At 40.3% G+C, this 25,000-nt stretch overlaps 1 protein-coding gene across 10 annotated transcripts in view; it reads right to left on the bottom strand.

Moving 5' to 3' along the window:
* Nucleotides 1–25,000, bottom strand: part of sbm (L-type amino acid transporter sobremesa) — a 277,773-nt gene that overhangs the window by 19,489 nt on the left and 233,284 nt on the right. For 6 of the 10 annotated variants that reach the window (XM_076176207.1, XM_076176208.1, XM_076176209.1 and 3 more), the window contains 5 exons: nucleotides 20,391–20,492; nucleotides 17,191–17,433; nucleotides 12,228–12,509; nucleotides 8,592–8,817; nucleotides 7,746–7,790 (listed from right to left, as the gene is read on the bottom strand). In XM_076176207.1, coding sequence (XP_076032322.1) covers nucleotides 7,746–7,790; nucleotides 8,592–8,817; nucleotides 12,228–12,509; nucleotides 17,191–17,433; nucleotides 20,391–20,492 — 898 coding nt within the window. The remainder of the gene's footprint in view (nucleotides 1–7,745; nucleotides 7,791–8,591; nucleotides 8,818–12,227; nucleotides 12,510–17,190; nucleotides 17,434–20,390; nucleotides 20,493–25,000) is intronic. The other 4 variants (XM_076176214.1, XM_076176215.1, XM_076176211.1 and 1 more) reach the window with 2 other exon arrangements.

Genomic DNA, 25,000 nt, shown 5'->3' with positions numbered 1-25,000 from the left:
TATCTTAATCAGGAGCATTGCAGATGCCAGTGCCGATCCCTGAGGGACTCCTCTACTGTCTTCCCTCCATCTTGACATCTTGATACTATGTATTGGAATTTCATGAAGAAATATTATCCATTCCAGGAGGCTTCCCTGAAGTCCTAATATATGCTCCAATGTTTATATTAGTCGTTTATGAAGTACCTTGTCAAAGGTTTTCTTCAGATATAGATATACACAGTCCATCTAACCATCTCATGTGCCACATCAATCGATCTTCGAGGAAAAAACAGATCCGAGACATAACCTTCGGGCTTGGTTGTCTGCCAAAATGTTTATCTCCTTTGAAATCTTGTCTGTCTTAGTGTGTGTGTGTGTGTGTGTGTGTGTGTGTGTGTGTGTGTGTGTGTGTGTGTGTGTGTGTGTGTGTGTGTGTGTGTGTGTGTGACATCAAAAGTGACCAATTTTTCACATAGAATGAGAATCCGACAAGATATGATCTCAAACTGTCAGGAAATAAGTTTAATTTGGAGGTGGGTAGAAACAACTTCGTCAACCGTGTAGTTAGTGAATGGAATAAACTTCCTGCAGAGGCAGTGCAATGTAGTTCAGTTCGAAGCTTTAAGATTCGTTTACATAAACACCTAAGCAAGATGCTGTAATGCCTGCCATTTGTTTTATTTTTTATTTGTTTGATATTATTTGTCTGTTTGTTTATTATTATTTGCTTGATTTTCATTTATTATTATTTATGTGTCAATTTATTATTATTTACTATTTACCTGCTTGTTTATTATTCAACTATGCCTATGCATTTATTCACATATTTTATTCATTATCATTTATTTTATTATAATTTTCATTATTTATTTATTTATTATTATTATGATTTTTTTTTCGCATCCGACCTAGTTATGGACCAAAAGGTCTCCTGTTGGCATGCTCCTCTTTTGTAATCCTTTGTAATGTGTGTGTGTGTATGCGTGTGCGTCCGTGTGTACGTGTGTGCGTGGATATACAGTATATATACGTGTATGCTTGTGTATGTGTACGTGCTTGGGTACATCCATGCTCACCTGCAGGTCGACTGTGAACGACTGTAAAAAATTGAAGTTTAGACTGCAGTAGCTCAATTTTCTCTCCTTCCTTCTCACTTCTCCACACGAGATTGATCTTGTGAGGACCGGTTGAGGAACTACTCGGTGGAGAAAGACCTCGGTGCTGCACCTGAGCTAGCTATGCCCATTCCCTGGGCAAGTCTCGGGCTAAGAATATACACTGATCCCAGTTACAACGATACTTGTACACACTCCCACTCTCCACCTCTCACATACTCCCGACTTGTTCAACCACTCGTGAGCTCTTTATATGATTTTTCTCACATATCTCATTGGTCAGGCATGTCCTTGTTTAGTTTGATATACTTATACATGCACACACATATACCAGTGATTGAATGCTTTATACATAAACATATATGAATATACGTATACATATAGATGTACTTACACACATACACACACACACACACACACACACACACACACACACACACACACACACACACACACACACACACACACACACACACACACACACATATATATATACATATATATACATATACATATATATATATATATATATATATATATATATGTGTGTGTGTGTGTGTGTGTGTGTGTGTGTGTGTGTGTGTGTACAACACTGAATGGATCCCAGTGATTAGAGATACATTTTTATCAACCACAATACACTTTAATTCTAAGCCATATAGGCGCATGCAGAAATTGAAATGTACTACGCCCGAGGACATCGGGCGTACCACATTTCAATTTCTGCATGCGCCTGATGGCTTAGAACTAAAGTGCATTGTGGTTGATAAAAATGTATATATATATATATATATATATATATATATATATATATATATATATATTATATATATTTGTACAACACTGAATGGGTCCCAGTGAACAGATATACCACAATTCACTATAATTCTAAGCCATCAACATCGAGAGACTCGGGGAGACCAACATGCAGAAACTGAAACATGGTTAAGTCACTATTATTTGTCACGTGCTAGCGCAGGTTCGAGTCCTTGGCTGTACTACGTTTCAATTTTTGCATGTTGGCCTCCACGAGTCTCTTGATGTTAATGTCTTAGAATTACAGTGTATTTTGGTTGATAATTATATTTATATATATATATATATATATATATATATATATATATATACATACAGATTATGGTTATCTCAGATGATTCTGTTCAGCTTAGAATAACCATCGTATTTACGGTACAGTCACCCTCTTACTTATCTATTTATTATTTTATTTTCCTGAGCGTATATTCCTCGATTAGCTAATGCCCACCTCCTCCATCTTCCTCTTGACAACCACAAAACCCTGGTGGGTTGACGAAATTGCCCCCAGCATTCTCGTCTGAGCTCATGCGCGGATGGAGGAGGTCTTCCCGCTGCGGTCTTTCTTCGTTCCTCCTCCTCCTCCTCCTTCTATATTTCTTCTTCTTTCACCCATTGTCTTTTCATTTTCTCCTCCTCAATATGGATACGTCTTATACCCTATGACCTTCTTTGACCTCAGTTTCCCGAAATCAATGACCTTCACACACTCGCTTTTCTACCTCAAACTTAATAGTCAAACACTCTGTGTTTGAGCTATTTTTACGAAATACTTTCTCCCCAAGAAACATTTTTTCTCTTCCCTCTGTCGACCACTTTGCAGGTCCTTCATATAGATAGATGAGGGCCATTCAGGAGACCATGACTATGGTATTTGCTTTAATATTTGTTTTCGTGTAAGTAAAAGCGACAGTTGTATTTTTCTGCTTCCTGAATACTGGTGTCTGATACAAAGTTATACAAAGGATATATATATATATATATATCATATTATATATATATATATATATATATATATATATTATATATATAGTGTGTGTGTGTGTGTGTGTGTGCGCGCGTGTGTGTGTGTGCATGTGTGTGTGTGCGCGCGCGTATGTGTGTATGCGTGTATTGGCACACGAAGCAAGAATTAGCGCATTCACCTGGTGAGGTTTTACGCTTGGATAGTCATTACTACGTTATTCCATCTTGAATCTTACATTCTCCACATTCTTTCTTGTTTCATGTGCCCGTTCGACCAATCTCCTGCCCCATACTTCGCGGGAAAGAGAGTCCCTCCTTCATCTCACTGGCTCTGAGTTTGGCACTAATTGTCCCGCCTTTCCCTGAGAGCCCGGGGAGCTGTCCTCTGGCATGCTCGTGATCTATTTTACATTCTTCTTGGTGTGAGTGAGATCCATTTCCTTTGCCTTATTCCTCTCATCCCTGAAAGTAAACTTAATTACCCTCTTCCGCAGATATCCACACGCGGACGCAAGGACCAAACCAACCAACTGACCGACCAACCAACCAACCAACCATGGCTCTAGCCTCCACCTCACGCACTCGTCCATCTGCCAGATGAACAGGAAGGTGTGTTACGTTGCTGACTTTTTTTTATATTTCTGGCCGTCTCGGGAGCTAGCTGGCTGCTGGCTGGCTGGCTGGCTGGCTAGTGTTGGTGACGTCGACAGATGTGGCCACGAGTTACCCAATAGGGGCAAGGGACAACATTAGCATAATAAGTTTAGGAACGCAATTCCGTCAAGATATTCCGTTCCTTTCTTCTTTCTCCTTCTCCTTTTCCTTTCTTTCTTAGTCTCGTTCATCTTCATCCTCCTCCTTCTATTTTCTCAGCTTCGCTACAGATCATTAAGTTTCTTTCTACTTGTTTGTTTGCTTTGTTCTAGTGTCATCCTTTTTGCCACGATGTCACCACGATTAATTCTTTCTTGCCGAAGGTAGGTGTGTGTGTGTGTGTGTGTGTGTGTGTGTGTGTGTGTGTGTGTGTGTGTGTGTGTGTGTGTGTGTGTGTGTGTGTGTGATTCACCATGGTCTTGGATCACGTGTTGGACTCGTGATCGACAGCTATTAATCTTTCGGAAGAGAGCTCAGACCTCGTATGACCGACCTATGGGTAATGCTGTGACCCTACACGCACACACACACCCAACTCCCCGCCCACGAGAGTCGGAGTAACGACTCGAAGCGCAGCGATACTAAAATTATTTCAGCCCTGGGCAGGATTCGAACCCGGACCGCCATGGTGACAGTCGGGGACTCTACCAACCGCACCACCGAGTGTGAATGAGTGAGAGAGTGTGTGTGTGTGTGTGTGTGTGTGTGTGTGTGTGTGTGTGTGTGTGTGTGTGCGTGAGCAGCTGTCCACAGAAAAGCAGCAGCCTCACTAACCTTCCGCACAATATGTGAGAGAGAAGGGCGGGTGGTGGGGGGTGGAGGGTGGGTAATAGGTGATGGGCGTACAGTAGATGACGTCACTCGATAGCCAGTGTCTACACAATACAGCTAACTAAGCCAAGGGCAGCTGGGGAGTTAGCCGAAGACGGCTGCCTTGCTGGCCAAGAGCAACCGCTTGGCTAGCTGGCCAATGGCACAGAGGCGATGGACACTATCTAGCCGCCCTTGGCCGCAGACACCAAGATCTTCTTTTTCCTCTTTTGAAGGGATGCACTCACACAGAGGCGACTTCCAACCAAGATCTGACGGTCTATCAACAAGTGTCAGCAAGAGGAGAGGAGAGGAGAGAAGAGAAGAGAAGAGAAGAGAAGAGAAGAGGAGAGGAGAGGAGAGAAGAGAAGAGAAGAGGAGAGAAGAGAAGAGAAGAGAGAGAGAGAGAGAGAGAGAGAGAGAGAGAGAGAGAGAAGCACTCAACACACCTACAGGCAAGACCTGAAACACTTGGAGATCGCCACCGTCCATCCGCTCCTCCAACCGCCGACCCCCGGCTCACTCTGCCAACCTCGCCCCCTCCCTCCCTCCCTCCCTCTCTTCGTTCTTTCCTTTTAATCCTCTCGCGTGTTCTTTTCGTAACCATTGCCCGAGAGACCTTTTCGTCTCTCTTTATTTAATTTTCGGTGAGCCACTATTTGTACCCGGTAAACAAAGTGAGGTCACAACGGCTTTCTTGGATCCAATAAGTTCATGTTTACGACTTCTTCGCGCGAGCGAGCGAGTGTATGTGTGAAGTGTGCAACAATCAACACACCCCGAGAAGTCGATCTAGAGATCCCCAGAAGTCAAATCATCCCATCAGCGACACCCACGAATACCCTCGCCTCATCACTGTCAAAACCAAAGTCACTGCCGACATGATACCAAGATCAAATTACTCAGTCTGTCGTGACTCCGCCCACCCCTGGTGACGCAATCCAGAGAATCGCTGCGATTGGTTACAGAAGCCACGGTGGCTAACCATGTCTGGCCTTTAATTCTACGTCATCAAAAGGGGGTGGAGTCTTAATCGTTTTCACCGACCGAGCTAAATGCAAGTTTTAGTTTGTTTACAGCCATCATCCCCGTCGCTGACGGCAATTTATTTTATTTAGTTTTGTTAAAGTTACCACATCCCTCTGCCAAACAACATTACATCATCTATTGCCTCAGCATTGCTAACTGAATATACTACCGGACAACATACCACCACCACACTATACAAACACCCCTACCGATGACCGGCGTAGAATTTGTTTCCATACCACACAATGTCTACATACCATCTGACATACGTAATGCCAAGCCACTGCACGACAAAACCACGCGGCCTAACACTAGCAGACATCTTAACACCTGTGACTTTCCCAGGGGACTTCGAAACACTATACGACACGTAGCGAGATAGAACAAATCCTATACATCTGACACAGACAACGCCGTCTCCACGTCGTGCTCTGACATTGTATATACACTATATCCGTATTTCTAAAATCAAGGGAAAACTTCTCCCTATCTAGGGAAATTCCAGGATTATAGGGGGAAATTTATCCTGAGACATTTATGAGCAAGAACCAGCTTCACCCATCTTTTTATTTGCATTATAAGGCAAATTGATTTTGTGTTCTAGCTATTAAATATAGAGAGGAATTTTTAATTGACTTTGTTTACTGCGTATGTTATTTGGGGCAATATTTTCATTTTTTACTTATTCATATATCTATTTTTATTTTATTTTTTCAACGAGAGAGGGACCCCGGGCATTAGATCCACAGCTACTTGAAATTAGGAGAAATGACACTGAAAGAATCGAGAACCACTTCACTATTTATTTAAGTCATGTTACGGACAATCTGACCCGACCACCTTGGCGGCTGCCCGTCCTCCGACACGCTTCGGTATCGACCGGGACCTGGGCCACATCGAGGAAGGTCAAACAAGGTCGGGGACCACGGCGGTCGACCGACAGATCCTAGATCATTGGAATATCACGTAAAGATATATATATATATATATATATATATATATATATATATATATATATATATATATATATATATATATATATATATATTACTCGTGTATATATATATACACATATATATACATATACATATATATACCTATATATACATACATCCATGTATATATATATATATACCTATATATATATATATATATATATATATATATAAATATATATATATATATATATATATGTGCATATACATATATGTACACACACACACACACACACACACACACACACACACACACACACACACACACACACACACACACACACACACTATTATATATATATATATACTGTATATATACAGTATATATATATATATATATATATATATATATATATATACTCGTGTATATATATATATATATATGAGTATATATACATATATATATATGAGTATATATACATATATATATATGAGTATATATACATATATATATGTATATATATATATATATATGAGTATATATATACATATATATATGTGTATATATATATATATCACACAGGAACCCACAGTCGGAGAAAGAATAAACTCGTACCTGTCACCACTTCCCTTGCACTTTCTGCCACTGTACCCAAAACCCTCACTCCACAAGTCTTCTATACATATATGGTTTTTTCCTTTCTATTTCCTCATGTCGACTGTGGGTTCCTGTGTGTTATCTACAAATGTGCTACTACATTTCTATTTAGAAATATATATATATATATGAGTATATATATATATGTATATATATGAGTATATATACACATATATATATATATATATATATATATATGTATGTATATACATACGAGTATATATATATGCATTTGCCGTAGATGTAGCAGGGCCACCACATGGAGTTACCCGTCATTTGCTCCAAGAGGTAATTTCCATCACGGATATGAACTTCTTTGGTTTCGGCTCCCTCAATTGCATCTCATCTCATGGTATTGAGGAAGTAAGCATGGGGGAAGGTGTCAAATACTATAATGCAGCAACCCAGTACATGATATTGACTGCACAAGTTTTATCCAGTAATTTTTTTAAGGACTTTAGTCCCACCCCTACGTATCAGTCACTCAACTTTCTCTTTTGAGTGAAGACTAGCCCCCAATTAATTTTTGAATTCTACTATCCCTCTGTACTGCTACTATCCTTAAATCTCTTCTATGCCATCTCTGACTCCATCTCTTCAGTGCAATGACATCCACAAGGATAGAAGCCTTGTTTTTTTGTTAAGAAAATATTAATCTTATTTTGCAACAGGTGCAAGCTCGAGCCGAGTTGGTACACGCAAAGCGTCATCCCTCCCTATTGTACTACCCAACCCTTGACAACGCCGGGATGTAGACACTAAAGTACGGACGCTAATACTCACTTGTATGGATTCTTCAGCTCTTCCGTCACGTAATTGAGATTGTTCCTGCGAAGAAAAGAATGTTGGTGTCAGTACATAATCAATAGGACGACAAGAATACAAAGTTTTTGTTCACAAGGAGATCAGTGGAAGAAGAAGGTGGAGTAGGACAGGAGACGCGTATGGAGGGTGTCTGAGCTACTCATTAAATCACTGACCCATTCATTCGCTCAGTATTTTGCATCAAAATCATTTCCTCTGATCGTAAACCCACGGCCCTCCTGCGGCCGGCATCAACATTATACCAAGTTTATTGATAATGTCTTGTGTATATTATTTTAGAATCATCATTCCGACAGCGTTCTTGAAACTGTTTGCCAACAATACTAGAGTCTTTTACGTACGAGTGTACCAACAGAAATGAAAGGATTATTTACAGAATCTTCTTGCTCGGTTTTATCTACTCATTTATCTACTTGTTTATTTATTTATCTACCTGTTTACCGATTTACTTGGTTATTCCTTTATTTTTTATCATTATTCATTTCTAATTATGTATATATCTTTTATCTAATTTAATTTAGTTTGATTTAATTTTCATTTATTTATTCATTTATCTATCATTATTATTATTATTATCATTATTATCATTATTATTATTTTATATATTAAAACAAATTGATTAGAATGGAAGATAAGAGGGAGTGAAGAGGGTGGAGGGGAGTGGAGTGTGATAGGGATGGAATGGGTGGGAGTGTTTTTTATGCCTTTGTTTTTTGGCTACCTCCCTTATAAGGGGGAAAAAACCTTTGGTATATGTATGTATGTATTATTATTATTTTTTTGTGTTGAACAGAAACTACTCACCAGCCGTCGTAGGCCCAGAGACCGCTGTAGAATGCGGTGGCAATATTGCCTGCAGACGTGGTCGAGCCTTCGAAGCCTTTCTCCAGGTATTGTGTGTTGCCTTGGGCCAGCTTGATCATCCCGCCCACCACGATGATGACGATCGCGACCAACTTAGCTGCCGTGAAGATGTTCTGCACCTTCGTGGCGAGGTTCACGGAGTAGGAGTTGATAAACGTAATCAACACTGTTTTTCGAAAAGGTGCCGAGGGCAGGGGAGAGGGTAGGAATGGGTCAGAAGGAATTGGGAGACAGAACAAGGATCAGGAATGATGGGGAGCATAGGGTGGAGGGTAGGTAGGTAAGGAGTGTGTGTGTGTGTGTGTGTGTGTGTGTGTGTGTGTGTGTGTGTGTGTGTGTGTGTGTGTGCGCGCGCGCGCGTGGGAGGGTGTAGGCATTGAGTGTGAATGTGAGGTAACACATATTTAGGTGAGGTGGACGGGATTGACATGGGCGAGGAAGAAGAGATTAAAAACTTTTATTAGAAATGCGCACGGTAGTTGTGTTCATATATAAATCAAATATCTCACTTTTATCATTGCATTTATATTTGCAGTATCATCACAATCACCATCCATCATCACAAGCAAGAAACGCGCATCACTAATGCAGCTTACAGCACATCTTTATCACGAACAGTCACCACGAGAACCTCAAGGGATCTCGATATCTTTCGTCACATTTGACATCGTTTTCTCGCAGTCCGCATCACACTACAGTGGTGTAAAAAGTCTTGAACCTATGACATTTATTCTATACTTATCTTTTTTTTGCTGCTACAGAGTATTAGGTACATTTCTCCAAACCTTAATTATCTTTCAGATAAAAACAGTCTTCCTTTTAAAAAATAATTTGTAAATACTCAATGACAAAATTGATATTTACATTAATGAAATAGTTCAAAACTTTTGCAACCAACTGTACACTTGCAAAAAATGTATCAAGACCTCAGGCTACGGCGCGAGATTGTCCATAAGGATAGAAGCGCTGGTGTTCTCCAGCATATGCATTTACTCGATATTGAAGCAGATAATGAGAAATAGCTTGCCAAGTCTTATGACCACAAGATACTCGTATGCAGCTTCCTCCATTTGTAAACAAGGCACCAATGACTGTAGGAAACATATATATTTCTTTGGTGTCGTAAATTTACTATGTAAGCCAATCTCTTACTACCTCGTAAGCTTATTTGCATACTAAATGTACGATGTAGAGATATATACTTGGCAAAAGGTAACAGTCGTTGTAGTACTTGGAAGTGAAAGCAATAGTAGGTACAATCATTGTCGTCCTCCCTTTAAACTAACTTTTGGACACAACAGTTTCTTTTCTATTTTTACTTTTACTTTGTATTAGCTGTGCTAAAGTCAATTAAGGTATAGGGAAATGCCTTAAAAAATCTAAAGCAATTATTGATCAACAACAAAAAGTACTTGGACAATTTCTTTGTTGCTTCAACTTATCCATGCTGGACATTCTTTCGTGCGTTTGGGGCCTTTAAGATATTTTCCCTCCTCCTCCTCCTCCTCTTTTCCTTTCCTTTTTATTCTCATGGTACACCAAACTCCATTCCTTCACACAGTCACACCTCACTCACTCTTCTCTCCTCTCTATTTCCTGCAGACACGCATAACTTAATCTGCCATCGTGCGTCGTGCAACATGCCATGTTCAACATATCACACATGACCTAATGTCCTGATGCAACACACATAAACACGCATAGTTGACATGCAAGGAAGAACCTCTTTTCGTAGATGAATTGCGCCAACACAGGTTAGGTTAGGTCAGATCTATCATTAACAGCTTCAATACCACAACGCGGAATACAGTTGTTACTCTGAGTATTTCGCAACAAACGCTTCAGCCAACGGCCTTGCAACTCAGCTGTTCCGTGCCAAAATGGACACAGGATTGAACCGGCTACCGGTCGATCCATCGACCCGGACTTGTGATTCCAGTCCGGTTCTGACCAGCGACAACTGCTCAACATTTGAAAAGACGCAGTTGCTGTCGTCGCCGCCCGGCGTCCGTCTTGCCCACAGATTCTCCTTCCACGGTGCAGAACTCACGCATGTAAGATGACGTTACAGCGCAAAAGTGAGGTTAAAGAAAAGCGTGAGAGAGGGAGTTTGTGCAAGACCACACAACATGTTTGGTGTAATCCTCGGACAATAGCACATGTATCATAACACGAATCTTATTTATTTATTTGTTTATATATGTATATATTTTTTGGGGGGTAGGGGGTCATTAGGAAGACTTCTACCCACTCCCTCGCGATTCGTTCTTCATGACCTCATGGGCTTCGTTCTAAGCACCATTGTTGAGAGGAAGAATTTAATTGCAACATGCTGCAACCAACCAACAAACCAACCGAATCGAACTTGATTACGTGACCTCTCTCTTTCTCTCGCGAGTATGGGTACGATAAGACTGCGCCTAATTACGTGTGTCACGCCATCTACATGACGTAATTGATGACATGTAAGTGGGTGGGCTTTCTCAGTCCTCACCGGAGGTGCCATGATTCATTCATTCTCTTCACGAGCATGCAGCCATGCGAACGCGTACTTTTTTTTTTTTTTTTTTTCTACCGCAGATAAGGAGGCTACGCCTGAGGTGTCCAACGTATGTTTGGGTATAAAAACTTTATGAGTATGTGACTTCTTGAATCCTGACACACAGGTAGGTAAAAGTCTCAATTCCTTTGGTGAGTGAGACCCCCGTTTTCTCGTGTATCCCAATCTTATGAGTTACTGTCTTTTAACCTATTGGAAAGACCACTTCGACAATAAATCGAACTGTCAAACTAATGTCAAATCCTGGTTTGGTCTGTTGATCACTGTAGCCCACAAGGGGTCTATGGAACACGGATTGTGAACCAGTGTCCTATACTTTGTTTTAGTTCGAATCAAATCATCTTGTTCAGCTGAGGGCCAAAGCACTTTCAGCTTATTAACGCAAAACAGTGGTGTAGCATCCCCTTCTAATTAATGACCGGAGACTTTATTCAGGGCAATGGTGAGCTCAAAGAGGAGCTAAACACATGAAGTGAAGACAAGGCTTTACTCTCCATGGTGTAGCGAGTGCCCTCTCCAGGGAATACAACTCAGCAAGTGCATGAGAGCACCTGGTTTCACCGTATTCCCTTAGGCTTCCAAACGTAAGTCAAAAAACCCAATTCTTGTGTCAGATGTTTCAGTAAAGCCATTATCTAACCACCGGAAAAAGGAAGCTTTGGTATCATAGGTTATGTATATAAAAAGGCTTTCAACGTATGTATGTACAAGTGAGTGAGTGTGTGTGTGTGTGTGTGTGTGTGTGTGTGTGTGTGTGTGTGTGTGTGTGTGTGTGTGTGTGTGTGTGTGTGTGTGTGTGTGTGTGTGTGTGTGTGTGTGTGTGTGTGTGTGTGTGTGTGTGTGTGTGTGTGTGTGTGTGTGTGTGTGTGTGTGTGTGTGTGTGTGTACAGCCAAACGACTGCTGCATGCATTCCCGAGTAAAGTAAACTTTCACGTGCTTGCGTTCCCGTGCCCGCGCGCGTCGCGTGCCGCCGTATGGCCGCGTCTGAGCCAGACTGTTATCGCATTTCGCCTACCAATGACACAAGAGGCCAGGAGTTTGACTGACACTCCAGGGATATGACAGTCGCTTCCGCCCAGGATGAAGAGGCGGGAGGAGTACTCTGCGCAGGTGAGAGCGATGATGGCCAGCCCAGAGGGTTTCAGAAGTAGAATGGAGACCCAGGAGAAAAGGAAGGCTGGCACGGGGCCATACCACGTCTTGGATGGCCTGCTCCTGTGGAAGGCTTCATTGAAGTAGGCGTATTCACCTCCTGATTCCGCTACCAAGGTCCCCAGCTCCGCATAGGACAAGGCCCCTATAACACAGGTAGGTACGTTTCCAAGTTATACCAAGCGGACAAAGGGGCCTTACAGACATCTCACCTGCTCTTACACAACTTTGTGAGAACTAACAAGCAGAGTTCTCTTATTTCGACTGTCCTCAGAGAGAGCCCGAGATTGAGGCAGTGTTCAAGGGTAAACTTAAGCTATGCCTACATACATATCTAGTCAAAGCAATAGCATTAAGGTTTCAAAAATAAAGAAGCAACATAACAAATGGTAAACGGGATGCATCACGATTATCTACATATGGATGATATATACGACATGCATGATGGGGTGCCTGCAAAAATAATCAATTGGTGAGTAGTCCATTACAGGACTTCCTTTTTTAAGTCTTTCTAAAAGAAAACATATAAATAGAATTACAGCCAACAACAAAAGGAAATTAAAGCATACATAAATAAAAAGAACAAAAGGGCACATGGGAATAAAATGGCATGCGAAACATGGTAAGATGAAATAAATCAAAAGGTACACACCAAAATAAACAAGTAGGTAAGCGGGCATGATCAGTCAGTGTAAAAATCTAGTTTACTCCTACCTTGACAACTAAAAAAGGCTATTAGGTAGTCTGTCTGAAGTGTCCTCGGTTTGAAGCCAGTGAACAACTTCCTCCTCCTCCTCCTCCTCCTCCCCTTGTACTACTACTACACCTCATCTTTTTGTTCCTCCTCCATCTTCCTCCTCCTCCCTTTGTTCTTCCTCCTTTTCCTTACTGGTTCCTAGTTACCAGAAAATAACACAATCAATTAACTCTTTTAAACATACGGTTTCCTAATATCCCTTGGACATGAACATTCGTTGATTATCACGATCATTACTGGGAAATGGCCACGTCTCAGAAAGAATGGTTTGGATTCAAAAGACTTGCGACACATTAAGACCCCGTCACGCGTTCAAGATTTTCGTCAATTGTTGTGAATTTGAAAAGCTGGAAAATGACTTCGCTTCCAGTATTCCAGGCTTCCCGAGGGGCTATTCAACAATGTGTCTAATATTCGTACAAGTTTAACTTCTTAGTTTGTCATTCAGCTTCTTAATACATGACGCAAAAATGATTTGACCTTTGGAGATTCGAAAAATAAAAGAGTGTAACCTAAGTCGTTTCTACTTAAACCGACTCGCTTGAGTCGCGTATATATGACAGAAGTTTTACTAAGACAAGAGCAGAATGTAAAATTATTACTTATACGTGAGGTAAAAGAAAAAATTAACTCCAAATAATCATCTCAACTTCTATACGGATACTCTGAACTAAAATAAAAATAAAGAAAGAACGAGACGGTTATGTAAATAAAAAGACATTTTATTGACAACTACACGAAAAACGAACCTCAAAATGATCGAAATCTACCGATCTTTTGCAGAAGCTATAGAGACCCTGAGACTCAAAACGAAAGAACGAGAGCAACAACGGTGACCTCAAATGCTTTACACGTGCGGCTACCACCACCACAGGCGGCCTTGTACGTCTTCTTCACCCAAGCGGCGGCAACTTCGACAGATCTGGTGTTTTCCGGATCGACCGGGTTTTGGTGGTGTTATCCAGCCGGGACTCGCGTCCATGATGGCGCTAGCCGTCGATGTCTTAAGCCAAGGTACAAACCTGCACACCGTTAAGATTTGCTACTTTATTTCACTATGGCTATCTAGTTACTATCACCATCACAAACGTAAGATTTTTGAAGAATCACTCTCTCACACCCCCTAAAAAAAAAAAAAGATCCATTTACATCAGAATTTTCTAACTTCTTGTTACTGGGTATAATACCATGCCATGTCATAGATAACATAGTCTCAAGATCAAGAAGAACATAATGTATTCAAACCATGTCCATAGGATGTGGATTATATATACTTAAGTAGATATACTCAGTGCAAAAGTCCTTTTGCACTGGATGTAATATACGAAAGCGTTCTGCTTCGTTTAGTTTCTCTTTCCCAGTTGTTACTCTTGCATAACTGAACACAAGTTACCATTGTTTTTTATTAGCTTAAGTAGATATATATACATACATATACACACACACACATACATATATATATATATATATATATATATATATATATATATATATATATATATATGGGCAGATTTTCTCTTATGTATATTTCATTGAAAGTGATGGCTATTTGTGCGCTTATTATTTTCTTGAGAGTATTTTACATGTCTTACTATGGTGGTGTTATTCTTTGAAGGGAGGTTCATGACTTCACTATAGGTAGTCAATATAGCTAGATCAACATTTCGGGTATAAAATCTTACGTTGTGGTTAGGGAAGAAAGGAGTGACGATATTACATTTTATATGTTTGTATTCATACTTGCTCTTCACTGGGGGAGGTTACCGGATGACTGGGACAGGTTACTGGGTAATAGTAGCTAGGACAGTGGCGGGTTGTCATATGCTTGGGATAGCCTCCGGCTTTGGGTTGTGAAGAAACGTCTCGTGCTTGGCTTTGTTTCGTTTTGTCCCATAATTGGGTTTATGGTATTTTGTCCCATACTTGGATTTGTGGCGGTTTGTTGAGTGCTTGAATTAGTGCCTTAAGTTCCTCTGCTTGTATGTTTAGGTTTGGGCTCAACTCTTTGATATATAATGCCTCTAAAATTGGGAGACGTGTATTGTCTGCACATACATCCAAAATATCTGTATCTTCTTTCAGCATATTTCTTGTTACGGTTATGCCATGTTTAGTACATTTAAACGTATAAATGACATGTGACTTCTGATGTTCTTTTCTCTCTGTGTGGGCTATTCTTTATTTATTTATTTATTTTTTACTTAGTTAATTATGTTTGGTGTTTTCCCTGGGTTGACTAGTGTGATGCTTTTCTTGATAATTTGTTTCATTATGCGTTCTTCTTTGTAAGATGTTGTAAATGTGGACTTAAGTAGATGTTAATTTTCTCTTGTTATGATTGTTGTCATTATCTTTGTATCACCCGTCCGTTATCTTCTTGGTCTGCCGGTTAATGTTTTCCTCACTGAAGCCATTGTTGATAAGTACTTGGGTAGAGCGCTCAATATCATTATGTACTTGTTTCCAGGTGTTTTCTCTGGGTGAGTATTCTTCGGATGTGGGCACCAATGGTAGAGTCCTTATATCTCTGAGGGCACTCACTAAAACCATTAAGGCAGTGTCCAGGGTTGGTGGCCTTAGTGTATACTTCTGTGTTAAAAGAATCTTTAGTTTGTTTTACGAGTAGGTCGAGGAAGGAGAAAGCTCTTTCAACGCTGTCTTCCATAGTGAAGGTGAGCTCAGGGATTTCATGTACTCGTAGTATAATTCGACGTTTTTCAGCGTCTGCATTGTTCTTTGTTTTCATAAAAAAAAAGAACATTGTTCGACAGTCGAACCTGGGACCATAAGATGCCAGGACGAAGACCAATTATGTGAACAATACTTAAGATATTGTAGTTTGAACAATCCTCTTGACAACCGAAGGCACACTCACGGAGCCAATGATAGCTTTCTATTCCATCAACGCCAAGACAATCACCACCAAGTGACAACTATAGGCCGGTGTCACATTGTCCGGCACCGCCGTTGCGGCTTGTTCTTGGCTATGACAGTTTCCCTTACGAGGATTTAGACTCCGTAGGTTATGATAGTACTTTAACCATAGGTAGATGGTCATTATAGTTCTGGCTATCGCCAGGTGATTTTATTAGGCTAATTGAACTTGCCCATACGTTGGCCGTATAGTGTGACACCGGCAATACATTCGTAAACGTCCTGGAAATCTCCCCGTCCTTAGTTTAGTTCCCAAAAAGGTTATTCATGTAATCAGTCTTTCTTTCGAATACGAGTGTATACTTGTCACTTGGTGGTGGCTGTCATGGAGTCGATGAAACACTAAGATATTCTTGGTTGCACGAGTATGCTTGGGGGATGTCAAGAGGCTAATTCCAACTATATGCTTTTAAGCTTCGTTCACAGTTCACTGGTTTTCGTCGTAGCCCAGTTATCTTAAGATACCTCGTTCGATTCACGAGAAAAGTAGTAATTTATTCATACATACACATACGTATACATATGCACATACATATATATTATATATATACACATACATTCATATAGTATGCACATAAACATACATACGAGTAAATATTCACGTAAATATATGTGTAAAGACGAATGTTATGCTTATGAAAACTTTTCAAAAGTAAGAACATGCTGCTTTGGTATATCAAACGTTTTAACACAGATTCAAACATAAAACCAACGACAATTAACGGCACTTAGATATTACTCATGCGTTATTAAAACATATCACTGTCTACAGAAGCACTAATAACTACAAATATACATAAACAAAAGTTATAAAAAGCCGTTCATGGCACTAAATCATTGGGAAGATCTAAGTGCTCTATACTTCTACGAAGCACTTCAACACTTTTTTTTACATGTGTAATAAAAAAAAACACTAATTCACGCATACTGGTATATGAACACACGCGCATACGTACGCGCACAAACACACGCACACGCACACACACACACACACACACACACACACACACACACACACACACACACACACACACACACACACAAATGCAGATCCCAGCTGAGGCTGCCACACCTCAAGAGGAATCCGCCAGACCCGACCCGACCCGACCCGGCCCATCCCGGCCCATCACCCTACCGATGGTCAGAGCACCGAGAATGTTGATTGCCGTGGCCGGAGGCTCGCAGTCAGTGGCGAAGGCCTCGACGAGGTACTTCGCGAAGGAGAGGCAGATGATGGCCAGCATGGCGGGCTTCAGGAGAATGATGGTGACCCAGGCGAAGAGGAAGGCCGGCAGGTGTCCGAAAGCAGTCAGGAAGTAGGTGTGTTCAGCGCCCGATGTCGGGATGAGGCAACCCAGCTCCACGTAGCAGAGAGCGCCTGCAGGTCGTAACGTGGTGGGGTGGGGGGGTGGGGTGGGGGTGGGGGGTTGTAAGTGCCAGTGCCCAAGGAGGAAGGGAGGGAGAGAGATAGGGAGGGAGGGAGGTAGAGGAGAGAGTATGTGTGAGGGAGATAGGGAGGAAGAAAGCCAGAATGCCATTGTCAGAGGGATATTAATGAATGAGGTGTGTGTGTGTGTGTGTGTGTGTGTGTGTGTGTGTGTGTGTGTGTGTGTGTGTGTGTGTGTGTGTGTGTGTGTGTGTGTGTGTGTGTGTGTGTGTGTGTGTGTGTGTGTGTGTGTGTGTGTGTGTGTGTGTGTGTGTGTGTGTGTGTGTGTGTGTGTGTGTGTGTGTGTGTGTAAGCAAGGGTAGGAAATGGTGTCGAGCAGTAGGAGAAGAGGGCAACAATGTCATGTCCGGAACGAATGCAAGATGCAGAGGCATGAGCGTCATGTTGTACCCCCCGGTGCATGGCAGGAATAGTCATTTATACGATCAAGGTCAGTAAGGGTACAAGAATGACGGCAGCAGAGTGATGATGCAAAAATAGAATAATACAAGCAGTACAGGAAAAGTAATGGGAAAGGCAAGAAGGGGTGATGGACAAACCGAATACACGGTGACATTGGTGAGGGGAAGGAAGTAAGGGGGAGTAATACAACGAAAATACAAAGTTAAACCAAAGAGGAAGGCGTGGCGGAAAGGGACAAAACCAAACGTTAAAAAGAAAAAAAAAATAAATATAAAATTAAAAGGTGTCAGGATACACGTCCAAGGGTAGGAGAAGGTAAAATAGGTGTTAGGAACGAAGGTGGTTGAAGGTGAAATGGGGTGGATGGAAAAGGAGAGGGGAGGAGGAAGAAGAAGAGGAGAAAGAGGAAGAGGGGGAGGAGGAGAAGGAAGAGGAGAAGGTTGGGTAGAAGAAGGAAAGAGAAAATAGAAAGTAAAGAAAGAACACATGATTAGAAAGATTTCCATAGAACCCTAAGAGACTACTGTAAGTACAAGAGCACCCCAGAAGCAAAAACTCAGTCTTCCTTCAGTGTGAAAATTCCATGAAATTTTTGGTTAGACAGAAAGAACCTTCACCCAAATTTGAGAAGCATATAATGAGGAGAGCAGTAATCTTTGTGGGTCTTATTGTTGGGCACGTGAAATGACCTTCAGAGTTCTTTTAATTAGGCTGAGAGCGTCTATCATCGAGACCCTACGATCCCAATCTTTGACTTCTGGAACCGCACACCGACACCGGAAGAGTTCCAGTTCACTGGAAGGAAAACTTTCGCGCTACTGGAATCCAGCCCTCTAATCCTGGGGACCCCAACCCGTTTTATTATGTGTTACATATTTAAGGATCTCTATCCTCCTGTCTCCTTGAGAGATCATCATCACTGACTAAAATCATTGAGCGTTCACTAACTTGTTTTAGCTTTTGGTTTGGGATTTGGAAAAATCTGTGGCCCCGTAGGACGATGGTTGTTAATCTGGGGGTCATTGGCTCTTAAGAACATAAGAATGAAGGAGACTGCAAGAGACCATAAGGCCTACACTAGGCAGCTCGGTATCCATCACCACTTGTCATCCCCATCCAAAGAAGAGGCCACAATTTTACAAGAAGGTCCCCGACCCGAACACTAATGGTAGTTAGTGAATACACAATGGTTCTATTTAGTGTTGACGTAGTATTCTCCTAGAGACTAAACAACAGCAATTCATAAGAGTACGATTCAAAAAGACTTTCTTCCATCCTTCACTCAGGGTCGGTGACTGAATCCAGCTTACAATATATAACACAAAACCAAACTTTGTTTTAAAAACATCTTGAACATATGTATATGCACAAATTAAGCATCTTTTTATAAAAACATTACTTCTTTTCTAGTTTATAGATTACATATACACGTGGGTATACCCGTAAGTACATATTTCTCCCAATGTATCGTTTCATCCACCTAGTCACAAATACAGTCATTAGCCGAGTCAATGAACAAATACATAATTGATGTAAAGATAACATTCTTGTCTTCTTGATTCAAGCTGCAGAAGGATAAATCCTAAAGCCTATTAAATGTGTAATATTCAACATGTTTACAGCGATACATACATACACCAAAAATATATGAAGGAAAACAAGGTGTTTCTCAGAGAGACATAAAATGTAAGTTGAATACAGAAATAGTTTCTTTGCTGAAAATGAAAACTAAAAACTAGAACTACATCTGTTAAAATATCATACAAAATCTGAAAATAAACAATTGCACTGTGAAAAAAAATATTAACGCATATTGTACTCTATGTGGTTACATAAGACAATGCCATAAACTGAATATCAAATTTATAGTAATACAAAGAAAAAAATATCTTTAAATGGAAGAAAATATAAAATGAAAATATAACAAAAACCAGAATCGAAAAAGTAAACTGTAAATAAAATGGCGATTTCCTGGAAAGAGAAAGAAATTAAATCATACCCGCTTGATAGAAGATCGCAAAACTCGTTTCCGGCAATTTTCATGTATACCAGGTTATTTCTTTCATCAGTTCCCATGCCAGTATTAGGTCTTTCAGCCCCCCTTGATAATGACGAGAATTAATTCAGTGAATGAATACATTTTAGTCATTTTACTACGAAATCCTTATCATATTACGTTCCGACTACCGAAAGACGACCTCTGTCAGCTGAAGCAATAGCAAAGTCGATACTGAAGTCTTTCAGCACGTTGTATCCATAGTATCTTACCCAACGTCTTTCACAGGTGTCTTGCTATCTGAGAGATGGGGCTTAGACCAGGAGGGTTAAGCCCATTTTGATTAACCCAATTCGATTCAGGACAACATCCTCTTGGGCTTTTGTCATTTTCAGAGTTAAAAAAAAAAAAAAAAAGTTCCCCAAGGCCTTTAGATACAAAAAAAAAAAAAAAAAAAGGTAAATAGACAAGAAAATTAACTACATCTTACCAAGTAGCGACAGAACTCCACACGCCGCCCACACGACCAAACTCAGCCCGACGCTCTCTGTGCGTTGCAGCAGACCCTTCGGACTCACGAAAATCCCCGAACCTGTGGACAGGAGGACAGACGGACGTTAGCTGCAGGGCATTTCCGAAAGTACCGGAAAGTGTTAAAGCGTTACCAAAAATCCTTATAGCTGTTACATAAGGTAGGAACTTGCAGAACATTTGTGAAGAATTCCCAGTTACTAATCTATACACTACATTAACATATAGCTACCATTTTAGCTTTTCACTCTGGACAGCACCAAACATAAGAATATAGGAATGAAGGAGATTGCAAGAGACCCTAAGGTCTACACTATGCAGTTCCATGTCCATTTCCACCTATCATCCCTATCTATAAAGTTATGTAATGGATAGGGGTGATAGGTGGTAATGGACATGGAACTGCCTAGTGTAAGTCTTATGGTCTTTTGCAGTCTCCTTCATTCTTATGTTATATTTTGATGTTATGTTCTGATGTCTGATACTGTCCAGAGTGAAAATCTTTTAGCAAGGCCCTATTCACACGTGCGGTTAGAACCGCGTTGAAACTGTGGAGGTACCGCATGGTCAAGGAAAAATTTCGCGGTTGTGTGTGAACGCCTCCATTTACTTACATTGTAATCGAACAGCCGTGGTTCAAACCGCAGCGGTTGAAACAACAAATGTGAACAGGGCGTTAACATTCCTATTCAGCTGAGGGACGAGCCTACGCCAAAACTGGGTCTCGATCGAGCAAGACCTTCACTTGTCCCTGAGGCCAACAGGCACCATGCTAAACAAAGATCTGAAATGTAGTGCACCCACTACCCTCTGTAAGCGACAAGATTCACGATTTTTCGTAGTCCCACGCGGACGGCACACTTTCACCTCGCTTCCTTGTTGCACCACGGACATTTCATTCAGACAAAACTGTGTCTCCTTACTAAGAAAACAATACACCCTTACCTATCTTGTTCAACTCTTTGCCGAGAGAATATCTTGCTATTTCACCTGTATATCCACATGCAATCTAATTTAGATGAGGATTTATCATCAGTCCGAAATTAAATGGAGAAAAGGAGCAGGTATAACAATAAAACACGTGGCACCACCATCCCTAAGTTAATAATAAACACTGTACCTAATTTCAGATAACCTAATAATTAGGCTCCACCTCCTGTCCCCTCCCGACGGATGCGAGTGGTGGAACCTTGGGGTGGGAAAAATCGAGAACCAATCAGAGATCTTCTCTCACCGAGTGCCATCAAACACATTCTTGGGATACAGGGATGTTGGTTGCAATCACATACTAAATATATATATATATATATATATATATATATATATATATATATATATATATATATATATATATATATATATATATATATATATATATCAGAGCAAGGCGCGTTCCTTGGTGCGTTAATGGGTGCCTTCCGCTTTAGTTTGGTCGCGGTTAGGTCTCCGAAACTATTAAAGCAATATAGGTTCCGGCATAGTATTTGGCCTACCTTTTGGATGTGGACTACGAAATTTCTCTTTGGTATAGTATGTTGCCTACCGGACTCTTATTCCGGTAAAAAACAGTCTCTTAAGATTTAATAGTTTGTGAGTGCTAAATGCGGCAAAACTAAAGCGGAACGCAGCAACGAACGCACGGAGGAAGGGCCCGAGCTCTGATATATACATACATACATATATATATAATATATATATATATATATATATGTATATATATATATATATATATATATATATATATATATATACACATATATATACATATATCTATCCGAGAGTTGACGCCTTGAGAATCTTAATGATTACAAAAGCTACTTAATGATTAATGATTAATTAATAATTAATAATTATTAATATGAATGATTAATTACATCTTTTTATGATAATTAATTATAATCTTAATAATTCATCTTAATAATGAATCTTAATTAATAATTATTAATCTTAATGATTACAAAAAACAAAAGAGTATGTCAATAGAGAGGAAATCTCTACGGGGTCACCCATATCGAACAGGTTTTGTAAGAAAGATCAGACAAAGAGCAGCTCACACTGTCGCAGGACCCACTGATGGCACGTCCCTGATGGCGAACAGTGAAATTCCTCAGATATATGGGGTAGAATCATAATGACAGTGTGGACCATTGGGCACCCTATAGATATATAGGGCTTCACCAAATATAATGAATAAGGTGACACCAAAGAAATATCTCACCAGAAACCAATTGGGAAGGAGGTGAGGTTGTTAGAACCCTTCATAGCAACTATGAATAGCACAACCAAAACAAAACCGGGTGTTCCTATTGGATCATCGTCTCCTAAAGGTTCAACCGCATTGCCTCGTGTGCTTACAGGCAGTGTGCCACCGAATGTGAGTAAGCACTGTCCAAGCAGATCCAAGTCTTGGACATTAAACAGCATGAAGAAAATGAAGATCTATACGTACAACGTAAGAACTCTCTCAGAAGACCACAGGCTGGAGAGTTTAATGGAAGAACTAGACAACATCAAGTGGGACATAGTAGGACTGAGCGAAGTCCGAAGAGCAGAAGAAAAAGCGGGGCACATGAAGAATTGTCACCCCAGAACCCCCACATGAATAATCGTCACCCCATGAGATCCCACCTAAAGAACTGTCACCCCATACGCCGAATATCAACAGTGGAATAAAGATTAGGTTAAGTTAGTTTAGTTTAGGTTAGGATAGGTTACGTGAGGTTAGGTTATGTTAGGTTAGGCTACGTTAGGTTGAATGAAGGTTATGATTATTGTCATCAACTTATACAAACGAAGAATCGAAAAGCTAGGATGGCCCACATGAAGAATTGTCACCCTAGGATAGCCCACATGAAGAATTGTCACCCTGTCGATGTCTAGGGTGACGATTCTTCATGTGATCAGGATTCTTGATAAATCGAGAGGTTGCTGGTAGCGTAGTTAAGTTCAGTAGTTTATCAGACAGGGTAGCTTGGATTGTGATTAGGCTGTGTAAGAGGTACATTCTAAAAATAGTTCAGGTTTATGCACCAACTTTACAGAGTTCAGACGAGTCCTTCTATGATGATTTAAGTCAAGTAATGGATCAAGAAAAAAGTAAGTACACGTTGGTAATAGGCGACTTTAATGCTAAAGTGGGGAAGAAGATGGGAGATGAGTCGTGCATTGGGAAATTTGGAGTAGGTGAAAGAAATGACAGAGGCGAGATGTTAGTAAATTTTCCAGAGAACTACAACATGAGGATAATGAACACTTTCTTCCAAAAGCTTGTAGGTCGAATGGACCTGGAGAAATCCAAATGGAACAATAAAGAACAAAGTAGACTTCATATTAGGAGATGAGAGCAAGAGCGTGAGCAATGTTACGGTCATAAAGTCAACATAGGTAGTGACCATAAAATGCTAAGTTGCACAACTAAATTAAGTTTCAGAGCAGAGAGAAATAAACTAGTTTTAAGAAAGAAAATACGCTTGCAAATGTTAAGGATAATAATAAGAAATTTCAGTTAGAAATTAAAAATACATTCAAAGCTCTAAAACTAACGAGGACACCGTGGAAGATATGAATTTGAATTTAGTAAATATCATTAGGGAATCGGCAGAGAAAGTAGGAAGTACAAAAAGTATTAGAGAAAACAAATACTCCAAAGCTAAAAATGACCTAAGTAAAACAAGAAGGACCATGCAGATTAAAAGCAGGAGAGGCGAAATAGAAAGAGTAGAATTAAACAAGCTTATCAACAAAAGGCAGAGATCAGAGAAAAGAAAGAGAAACATGAATGAAATAGAGGAAACTATTCGGAAAGGCAAAAGTATTAAAGGGACCGAGCTCAGATATGCTTTAGGAAGACAGCAAATGATATGTTTGATAGAAATGGAGGAATCATTAAATGCAGAGACAGAATGGTAAAAAGAGTAGAAGAATTTTACCAAGAGCTTTACTCGTCGAAGACCGTAGTTGAGTCAGTAAATTCATCTGTAGACGTTAGTAATGTACCAGAGATTACAAAGGAAGAAGTAGAATATACTTTAAAAATATGAAACAAGGAAAAGCAACTGGGGAAGATGGCATATCGACAGACCTCTTGAAAGACACAGGGAAAGAAGTTCATATCAAGTTAGCTCAGTTGCACACCCAGTGCTTAGGGCAAGAAAGCATTCCTGAATCGTGGTGCAATGCTTTAGTGATTTTGCTTCATAAAAAAGGTGGCCAGAAGAATCTTAGTAACTATCGACCGATTAGCCTGCTATCAAATGTATATAAAATATTCTCCAAGATCCTTACAAATAGACTAAGTCAAGTTTTAGATGGAAACCAATCGAGAAAACAGGCAGGATTTAGGAGCAGATATTCGACCCTAGACCATTTGCAGGCGATGAACCAACTAACCAAGAAAACGACAGAATACAATATACCTGTCTGTTTAGCTTTTGTAGATCAGAAAACCTTTGACTCGGTAGAACAAATAGCAATACTAAACAGATCGTAAGAGTTTTAGAAAAGATTTATGCGAAAGGTACCGCTATAATTTGACTACATAAAGATAAAGAAAAGACCAAGATCGAGAAA

The sequence above is a fragment of the Oratosquilla oratoria genome, chromosome 38 (genome assembly GCF_046742065.1).
Source record: "Oratosquilla oratoria isolate Oo_2021 chromosome 38, ASM4674206v1, whole genome shotgun sequence".
NCBI classification, from domain to species: Eukaryota; Metazoa; Arthropoda; class Malacostraca; order Stomatopoda; family Squillidae; genus Oratosquilla; species Oratosquilla oratoria.
This window is presented reverse-complemented; position numbering and strand designations above follow the sequence as displayed.